Source organism: Corapipo altera, unplaced genomic scaffold (genome assembly GCF_003945725.1).
Source record: "Corapipo altera isolate COAL_440 unplaced genomic scaffold, ASM394572v1 23, whole genome shotgun sequence".
Lineage (NCBI taxonomy): Eukaryota > Metazoa > Chordata > Aves > Passeriformes > Pipridae > Corapipo > Corapipo altera.
Window position 1 is genome coordinate 20255070 of NW_020884878.1, and position 10913 is coordinate 20265982.

The following is a 10913-nucleotide window of genomic DNA, read 5'->3' on the forward strand; positions in this document are numbered from 1 at the left end:
CCGGGCCAGCCAACACATTTCCTGGGTGTGGCTTAGGAGCTAGTGCAGACAAGGAACCATTCCTACTAGGTTGGTTTCAGGCAGCCAGTATGTTTTGAATGGTAATAGCTTTTAACAGTGCTAAAAAAGTTAATAGGACTCTCTAGGCCAGCTAGCATCAGTGCCCTAGACAGTTCTGTACAGATAGATATAGCCAATAATTCTGAACAAACTCCCATTAAAAATCAGATCAAATCTTACTCTGAATTTAAGAGAATATAGATCAGGCCTCATCTGGCTTGCACTAGCCAGTATTACATTCAGCTATTTAAATACATGGAATTTCACTTCAGTGCCTGGTAAATGGAAGTATTCAACAATAATTTGTGATCTGTAACTTAAGCCCCTTCTGTCAGTGGGCTGAGTTATCAAACCTCTACAAGGAATTTGGTAGAAGCTGATTTGCAGTTAGTCTGAAAAATATTAAACAGTTGTAACTTCTCAAGATTTCTCACATACTTTATTTCATTACACTTGATTTCATTTCACTTTCTATATTTTGCCAGAAAAAAAAAAAGTCTTAAAGCCCATCTTGTAATATTGACAAATACATAAAAATTGTGAAATAAGAATACTACACTAGTGAAATAATTTTGGTTCTTGACTATGTATTTGCTGTTCACCATCTGTAACCTTAAGTGGAAAATGTAAGGAAATGTCTGAATGAGCATTTTAGTTGTCAGCAGTTCTAAACTGAGCATTAAATTTGCATCCTGATTAGGGATGTTTGCAGCTACTTTGCCAAAAACAACAAACCTTGTATGTTGAGTGGTCAAATGATATAAATTACATGTATGGGTTGTAAATGTCCATAATGAATAATTTTTCGTACGTTCAGTCCATTCTGCTAAACAGACAATTTACAGCCAACCTTGTGCTCTGTTTACTGAAAATAGAATAAGCCAAATTTCTTTCAAGTGCCACTAATGTATCAACCATAGAGTGTTAACAGCTATGCATCTGCCATAGCAATGAAACTCATCTGCAAATTTATATTGTCTTAGTTTTATGGCACTTGCTTTTATAGCACATTTCATAGGCATCCAACAGCTTTTGTTTTTCAATTTTTTATCATAATTAGATTTGATGGTAAATATTGCTTTCATTAAAACCTTTGCTCACTGCCACCTCCAAGTGGCTGTTGTATTTCTTAATAGTATGAAATTTCCTCGCTGCCTGTTAAAAACCCCTTTTGCAACCTGGCAAACTACAAAACTCATTTCAAGTTGGGCACTGCCTGACCCAGCTGCTACAGATGTGCCTTCTGATACAAGGGCTGCTGCATCAGACCATGAGAACTGTGTGGTGTGTTGTTTTGTAAGAGAAAGGGTCTCTAAACTTCTGTAGGCAAGAAGAAGAAACAGGAAACCAAAACGGGCTGTTCAGATTGGTGACTAAGTAAGATAGCAGATAACAATTTCATTTTAGTTCTTTTCAGATATATGCCAACATAGAAGTTCTATGTAGAAACAGAGAGGGAAAAGTGCATGTAGTGCTATGGACTTGAGGAAATAGTAAGGCAAGGTGATTTAGAAGAGTGAATCAGAATGGGTCAATGAATAATCTCAGAGCTACCATTGAAGTTCAGGTTTCAGGACGACCTGGGAATTAAAAAAAAAATTAAGGTGGCAGTTCTGTGTCCAGTATAACATCACAAATCACCCATTGATCAGTATTCTTCACTGTGAGGTGTCCTGTGGCTGTTGAAATGACAGTCCATACTGTTTAAAGATTTCAGCACAGGTCATCATCATCAAAACATCTTGGCACCCAAGGGGGACAGTGTGTTGCTATCTCACCTATTCCTGCACTGTGCTATTTCTGTAGGCAAGACAGATATGAGGTGTAAGGAGAGGAATCTTCAGTTAAAATAAAAATATGAAGGATTTCTGTTTTCCTACAGAAATTATAATAATGCTTGAACTGATAACCAGGTTTCACCATAACTGGCAGAGAGTCAGGCTTAAAATAGCTACATTTTTGTAAGACATACAAATAATCATTTAGAAGAAGAAGAGATGCTTATGAGTGCCCCAATTGGGGGAAATTTTCAGTGGGAACTTATGCCTTATTAAACACTGAATTCCGTGGGGAAAAGCCCATGTAAGCCTTAGTCTGGACTTTCACCTTTCCAGACATCAATATCAAATCAGTCACAAGGGCTGATAGGATATCAAACTTCTTTAGGTCTGCTATTTATGGGGCTACTCACTTTTTTTCTGTTTCATAAATTACTGTATAACTGAGACTGAAGATGGGTAGTGCTAACAAAGGTACCAGATGTAGGGGTAAGCAGTAAGACATCCATTTCTCAGTGCCCTTTTCTGCATAGCGAGCCTCTAAATGATGCCGTGAAAAGCTGACCTGCTTGTAACCCCAACATTTTGTGAACATCTGATCATCTGCAGAGTGACTCAACAGGGGAGAGCTGCTTCAAGTTTACTATGTAAATGCATAAGATGAATAGAAGTCCACTCATTAACTCTGGTCAAGTCTTGATTAAGTCACAAACAAAAAGTGTGAATATTCTTTAAAACAATCAAAGCATGATATTATCACAACAGCGATGAGATTCACTCTCATCTTTTCTTTTTCACCTTTGGTGGAGACTTGCAATGAGTCTACATAGTTTTCTCCTCCTTGGTGCTGATTTCTTCTGCGAATTTTCACACCTCCAAAACATCTTATCTGTACCAGCCTCTCCCTCTCAGAGTAGAATTTAATAGCCTTTCTTCCCAGCTCTTTTCTAGGATTCAGCAGGAAAACCTGGACCTTGTCTCTCCTTTGGGTTCTGGCTCAGTGTCTGTGTTTAAAAGCAATTCGTTTGAGTTCTTCATCTGTTCCATGTTGCTTTTCTGAGAGCTATCTCACACCTTTCTTTGAATATACCTTTTCTCCTCTGTCTTGAAAGCTCCCCTTCCCCAGACCTATGTATTCCTTTCTTCCATTGTCTGTTGCCACAGGAAGCTCCTTTTAGGGATTAAAACCAATTATCGGGCTGGCTAAAGCAGTTCCTTACAGCCTATTTTGCTGCCAAATGCTTAATTATAATCAGTGTGGCCTGGGTCAGGTCTTGTGGCATCTCTTAATTTCCCATAAGAGTTCTTATACTATTACACTTCATGTTAGCCAAAAGGGACAGCAAGCTGCACTATTCCATACTCCTGGCCCATCTCCCTCTTCAGTTCCATAATTCCAGGCTACACCAGGAAGAACCAGAGTTGAGCAAAACAAAACCTTGACTTTTAAAGTCTCCCTTGTCATACACAGGGAGGTGGAATTTGCAGCATATAGTGCATATAGTGCAGCATATAGTGGCTTCTCTGCTGACCCTTTATATGATCTGGAGCAAGCATTTTTAAATTTAGTGGTCATTTCAAATCACTTTTGCCACTTCTGTGCCAAGTGTAACTCATTTATAAAACTAATGCTATGGTTAACATTTTCAAAGAAGTTAAAGAAACAATGCAACTATTACACTCTATGTATTAAGTTTGGGCTAACTTCAGTAGACTGCTTTCTAATTGCCAACTTCAAACATCATACTATTATTATTATTCATTATTCATGCAATTTCTTGGGAATTGGTATTCTCCTTATCCAGCAAGCATTAGTCTCATATAGTGAATTTATCTATAAGGTGACCAGAAGTACCAAAACATATTTATGAAAGTATTCTTTCTCATAAAATAAGTACCTCCAGCAACTGAGGCGGAAAAAAAAAAAGTGAAAAAGCCTCAAGACATTGGATAACTGAAGGAAAAACTTCTAGAAATAGCTTCAGTTAGGCAAATTAATATTTATTGATCTTTTGAGTTTATTGATTTTTTTCATTAAAAATAGTGTTAAATTTTAAGTTTCTTTGTGGCATATTCTGCCACTATTACTCAGACTGAAAAGGGCCTCTGTTTTTTACAAGAGCAAAAAACTGACTTGGAGCTGTTCCTTCAAAGTTACCTACTTCTCTCCACTGCATATGTGAGTGTGGTGTCCTGCCTTTGAATCTCTGGATTGCACCTAAGATAGGTGGCTAAATCTGTACAAATGTATCTAGTATGGTGAGTCGTTATCTAGTATAAAAATATTTTTCTATTATTCTGAAAAAATTACAGTAGCTGAGTTTCAAGCATACATGCCTTTACCAAAGGGTTATTTCATTGCTGGATTAATATCTGTGCTGCTTATTGAATTAAGTAACCTTTCCTCAGTAAGGATGAAGATAGTTGGGAAGCTTTTGACTGAGATCAAAGATTTAAACAGAGGTTTTGACAAACTGCTCAGCAAATAAACAAGAGAATGAAGTGGCCAGCAGAGGAAAGCCCAGGGCTTTGGAAACTGAAGCCGATAAATTAAATCTCCAGTGGGTGACACTCCTATACATGAGTGTATATGTTCTAGATTTAGGGCTAGAATTTCAGTTGCTGGAAATTATGGAATATAAAGGAAGGAAATAAGCATCATATGATTCAGGAGGAACTTATTGAGTCTCCACTTATTAAAAAATTTTATGATAGAAGTAATATATAAAAAGCAAATAAAAAAATTGAGTCACAGTGTGAACGTAGTGTGTATCATGGTATATTTGGTTAGAATCCAGTTTTGTGAATGATAAAAATGCTACCTTTCAACTGTTTTTGTGTCACGAATACTGGAATAGAAATAACTGATTTGTTTTGATTTCTCTTTAGTTGTGTTACTGCAGTGTCATGTTGTAATACATACTCACTTGATTGAACAAACCCGCTTTATCCTGTACTCTGTGGAACTCTCAATCATAAAGCAGGCAACACTGGCACTGGGATTTCACCAGAACATTAAATGTTCAATTATTCAAATATAAAGAATGTGTCAGGAGCAGCAAGGCTTTGAAATTTGTTGTTTAACAAGTAAATATCTTTGCCTGACATATATTGCCTAGCATAGAGGGCAGCACACCATGCTTGGTGCTTGGCACCAAATTGAATTGAATAACAAAAATAATTCAGACCATTCTGGGCTGTGAAAAGTCAACAGAGCAGTGGTAGCCTCCCTGCTGTAGCCTGGTTTGAGGAGGTTATTACAATCTGGAATAGTACTTAGCTATCAGGTGTGGATATAATCCTACGCCTGCTGCCTGAAGCTAGATAGGCACCATGCTGAAACGGGGCTGCCACACTCTTACCCCTCCAGTTTCAAAAAAGGTCCTCTTTTCTTCTCTAGATAACAGAAATATTGGCTTTATTCTATTTGCATTTAAACCACTGTATGTACAAAATGAACAGAAATTTGTTGCTTAGATCTTTGCTAATAAAGTACCAAAACCATTATAATTTTTAAAAGATTATTACCAATATGTTTCATGTTTTGTGAAATCAAGGTATTGAATTTTTCTGCGAGTAATAAAGAGCCTTGTTGATTTTGACGTTTCTTTCTAAATACCTGTGTGGATTTCGTCCAGCGCATATTATGGAAGTTTTAATTTATTTTTCTTGTTGCTAATCAGGAAAGGAAAACTTCTTCCTTGTTTTCTTTTTCATTCAAAAATGTGCAGGTTTAAGAAACAAAAAATTGTTCTTTTTTAGTATTGTGCTGATGTTATAACATGGCAAGATCATTTGTTGTTTTAATGATGATTTTCTGTAATTAAAGTTCTTTCATGAATAAGGCATCTTGCCTATTGAAAACTAATAGCAAAAAAAAATAATGTGCATAGGAAATGTCCTGGAACACACTGCCCTGTGACTTCCACTACTTAGAGAAATAGGATTAAACTTGCTCCAAGAGATTTTGACTCCCAGATAAACTCTGGGTTCTTTGATGTCATAGAAATGCCAAGGTAGGAGGTCTTTCTAAAAGATCAAATAAAACCCATTTGAACTGTGAACTGTGAGTGAGCAAAGAAGTCTTTAGATTCACTTCTAACCTATTTATAACTTTTACCATGAGCGTGTATTAGGGTTCAGAAACAGTCTGTTGTAAATTCTTCAGCCAATTAACTGAGTGAATTACCACCGTATATAGCGCGCAGAACGTGGAGGCTCTCTTACTGTTGTGCCGAGTTGGATTGTTAATAACAGGAAGCTAGCACTTCTCAGTACAGTGGATCAGCTACATGTGAAAATAAATGTAAAAAACCTGGAGGGGAATGGCAGCAGACTGAGATTAGCCTTTATTTAATTTAGCATTTGGGGGTCCAACACACAAATGAGTGTTTTAGTAGGCTTCATGGTGGAAGTTGCTGTCATTTGTAAAATATTCTGGCCAATTAGCTAATAGTGTGCTTGGATTTCTCCTGTTTTGATACAGTAATACTAAGTACATTGTGAAGCCCAATTATACAAATCATCCCCATATGCCATACCAGTCTTTCTTTATGAACTGTGTTTATAAATCCTGTGTGAGGAAATGTGTACTTCAGCAATTTAGACCATGTGTAAAAACACAGCCAATAGGATTGTCAAGAAAACAAGTTCCAGCATAGGAAATCCTAATGTGTTCCGCTAAAATAACACGAGTGTGTTGTGTGAGTTTTCTGATTAAATGCATATTACTTTATAGTGCTTAACCTGCATAGGTTCTTCCATTTCTCTTTTTATTCTTTCTTTCTCTCTCTCTTTTTTTGTAGGATCCAAATTTGGAGTTTTTGAGGAAATTTGGAATTGGGCTAGTCTCAGGAACAATAGCCTCAATTATTAACATTCCTTTTGATGTTGCAAAAAGTAGGATTCAAGGACCACAGCCAGTTCCTGGAGAGATCAAGTACAGAACCTGTTTTAAAACTATGGCAACAGTCTATAAAGAGGAAGGGTAAAACATTCTTATTTTAATAAATGTCCAGACCTCTGTTTCAGTTCATATTGGTCCATAAAACCACGTTGTTACGTTTCAGATTTGACAAGGGCCATTAAGCCACCCTGAACTCATGTACCAAAAGAGCCTAATGTAACATTTTGAAAATGTGTTTTAGAATTACAAGGAGATATATTCCTACTGTATGTGAACTTTAACAAGAGACTTACAATATGATTACTGGGTTGTCAAAATTTCCATTCAACAAATACATACTTCATATTTTCAACTCTTCATTGTGTAAAAGGAAAATATCAACAGAAAACAGAATATTTCTCAATTTAATCTAGTTGTATTTATACAGGCCTCTGTACTTTTAAAATTACAGCTGAAATAATTAAATTGGGGGACAGATCCTTGTGGTAATAATGTTTTCCAACTTTTAAAAATATTTCTCAAGTGGTGACTGAGTTGTAGCTTTGATATTCAATTATATCAGTCATTTTGTCCCTGTATGCAGCTGTTGTTAACAGACTTGTCTTGAAAGTAAACCCAGCTCACTGATTAAAGTCATATTTCTGATTGGTTAGGCTCACAACGTTGATTTTGTGACTGAACATTGATTAACTTTTTCTCTTCATCTGATCTGCCTCTGTGAAATGTTAAAATCCAGATACGGCCTGCTATTGAACATGTTTAATTTCAAATAATTGCCTCTAAGTGCTCTGCCAGCATTTTAACAAACATATGCTACAATTCCATTCTTCTTTTAGAGCAAGAATATTGTTTGAAATATTTTGTTTGTTTTTCTTCTGCTACAGATTTCTGGCTCTGTACAAAGGCTTGCTTCCCAAGATCATGAGGCTTGGTCCAGGTAATTTTCCTTATATCATTTCTATATTGTTTTTGTTCTTACTTTCTCTTCCCATTTGTCAGTTTCTTGAGAAAATGTAGTAAGCATCAGTCAAATAAATGGAACTGTGTCATTAAGAATCTCTCACTTTGAATGATTTCTTTCGATAATAACATCATCTAATAGTATTATAGATGAATTTAGCTAAATATGTGTCTAAAAAGAATCATTTACACATACACCTCAGATGCAAGTAACTGCTGGTTTTTGCAATTTCTTTATTCATGAACAAGCCTAAATGCATCTATGCGACTACCAGAACTGTAAAACTTTTGGAAGCATCTTAAAGCTTCCTGTTCCTTCTACTGTGATCTTTTGGTTTCACTAGGACTATTCTGTATCTATGTGAAGTCACCCTAAAATGCAGGTTATAGTATCTGCAGTACAAATACACTCAACTAGTTGAAGCATAGCCCAAGCATATCAAATTCCAGTTACTTTCTTCGCCTGTGCTTTACATGTAAAGAAGAAACACTAAAAAGCTGATAGCTGATAGCTGGGAAGAGACTTGTTTGGCCTGGAAGACTAAGAGGACAAGGATATTTTAGAACTGGGGTTGTTGTTTAACCCCTTCTCACTACTTGTTACTCCAAATGTGGGAATACAGTAGTAGAGAGCTATATCTTTTTGGACTTTTAGAATATTTTTCCCTGACTGGTTTTGATTAATCATGAAAGCAAAGCACTGGGCCCTTAGACTTTGCCAGCCCACAGAGTCAGTCTCTGTCAAAAAGAGCAGAAGCCCCAATTTTAACAGTATCCCATTCCCACGAAATTCTTTCCAATTGTGCAAGTTGGTTTAATAGACAAGAACACACATGGGTAAAAGCAAGTACATACAGAGTCTGTACTTTGGTATAAAGGAGGCATTAGGTTTGTCTGTAAATGTTTGCATATCCAATCCATCTGGCTAAGTGCTAGACTATGCCTGGTTATTGTGCAGGGTAAGGGAGAAGGTGGGGATGGGAAAAAAGGAGCTCTGGAGCTAAAAGCCTTTTCCCTGACACTCTAAAGATACTAGATTGCATACAGGACAAAGAGAAGGCAGGGTTTTGCTTTCCCAATACCTCTTAGCAAAGCAGATTTGGGAATAAAATTTTCCGTCTTACAAATGACTATGCATTCTGGCCCAGATCCAGCAAGTCAGCTAAGTGTGAACTTCATTCTAAATACTTTTGTAGTCCCATTTACTAATATATAGATTTGACTTTCCGATTAAAGAATTATTGTGAATGGAAAGTGTCGTGGTTTGAGACAGAAAGGTAATTCATTCTTTCAGGATCTGAGTGCTTACAGAAAAGGAGATACACAAATAGATCACACAGTATGAGAATTGGAATCAGCCTCAATTTGAGTTCGAATCAAATCTTTGGCATTGTGTCTACGATTTGTTTGTTGGTCAAGGCCTTTTGAAGATCTCTGCTCTGTCTAGCTGCCTGTGAGTTGCTGCTCATAGAGGATTTCAAGTCTGATGATGATTGCTTAGGGTAAATGACATTGGAAAACTCATGTGGTAGTTCTGTGTGCCTGGTTGTCTTAGCCTATCCCTAGAAAGGTGAGCCCAGTTCAGCAGAAGACTGAGATGCCACTCCAAGCCACCAGCTGAGCAACAGGTAAAGGCAAAGGAAAGAAAATATTTATGTCCCAGTGCTGGAACCCACAATTAATACCCTTTTACTCATGCAGCCTCGTTCTCTTTTCCCATCTTCTCCAACTAGAAGGTTCTCTATATGTCTTGTTATATATATACCCTCTGAAGTGTCCCTTTCTTTAGCTCATATAGTAATTACAGCCCAGTTATGGTCTGGCCTCACTAAAAGTAAAGATACTTTATGGTTTTTAAGCTGGAATTTTATACTGTTATCAATTCTAGCAGATAATGCCATTTCATGAAATCAAAACTTTGCCTGTGGATTTGTAGCCAGGTACATGCACAGGAATATTACACTCATTTCAATACTGTAATTTTCTGCTTTACACATGGTAAATAAACAAGTGAAAACCTTTCTTGAATCTTACCTGGAAGCATTTTCATCACCCTGGTGATGAATTTTTGTCATTCTACCTGTCAGGTTGCTCTTTCATGGTCAAATCTAACTAAACAAACACAAAAATATATACATGTTCAGATTAATAGTTTCACCTGTAGAAGAATAAAGAAAAATGTTAGGAAAAATCACACAGAGAGTGAATTTGATTAAATATAAAATTATTTACATCAACTTTTTGGTCTAATATTAAGTAAAATTGGTATGGTTTAAGAATTGGTGACTTTTTAATGTACTAGGGATTTAGTAGAATTATCTCTTTTGCAAATAAAGCTTTGTCATATCCTGGTTTATATTACACACTACAAATGCTCTATAAAATCTTGAAAATACTGAATTTTCTGCGTAGTAAAATACTATCTTTTCTTCCAGGTGGTGCAGTGATGCTTTTGATTTACGAATACGTTTATGCATGGCTTCAGGACACAGTTAATCCCAAGTAGCACTTCTGAAAAATGTACTTTTTAAAATTATATGCATTCTAAAATACACTTCAATAAAGTAAAAGTTATTCTTATCCTTTATGGTGTTGAATACCCTCAGATTGCACTGATGTTAATAAGTTCAAAGCAAAGTTGGTCTTCAGGCCATGATCCAAGAAAAAATTTAAACACATGCTTTTCTGTAAGTGCATAACTAAATAGCATTGTTGATATTTGTAATTGTTTTGCTGGATCAAGAGAAAACATGAAGGAGACATAGGGAAAAGTTATTTTTTAAAGGAATTCTTGACTGAGAATCATCCTATGTAGCTATACACTTTTTTAAAAGTTTCAACTGAAATAGTAAGATAATAACGTTCAGGGGATTTTCAGAAAAAAAATGAATAATCCTGGGGGACCAGATACTAAGCTAGTATAAACTGACAGCTCCATTAACTCCACATTAAGAACATGACCCATACTCTGCAGCTCTTGTGTAATCTTGGGTCCAGTTTCAGTTCATCCCAGTGTGATTTCAGCAGTGATAGAAGAACTTTTTAAGTTGTTGGGAGTTCAGGAAAAGAACAGCCACAGCCTTAAAAATACACATACCATTAAATATCCTACTTGTTTCTATATTGTAGAAATCTCATTCAGGCCACAGAAGATACTGAAAATAATTAGTCTGAATCAAGTTACATAAAAAATGCAAAACAACGTGGGA

The 10913-nt window shown here is 36.2% G+C and overlaps 1 protein-coding gene across 6 annotated transcripts in view; it reads left to right on the forward strand.

Moving 5' to 3' along the window:
* Nucleotides 1-10291, forward strand: part of SLC25A21 (solute carrier family 25 member 21) — a 249933-nt gene extending 239642 nt beyond the window's left edge. For all 6 annotated transcript variants that reach the window (XM_027637729.1, XM_027637727.1, XM_027637730.1 and 3 more), the window contains 3 exons: nt 6644-6825; nt 7629-7681; nt 10140-10291. In XM_027637729.1, coding sequence (XP_027493530.1) covers nt 6644-6825; nt 7629-7681; nt 10140-10210 — 306 coding nt within the window. In that variant the 3' untranslated portion in view covers nt 10211-10291. The remainder of the gene's footprint in view (nt 1-6643; nt 6826-7628; nt 7682-10139) is intronic.
* The last annotated feature ends 622 nt before the right edge of the window (nt 10292-10913 follow it).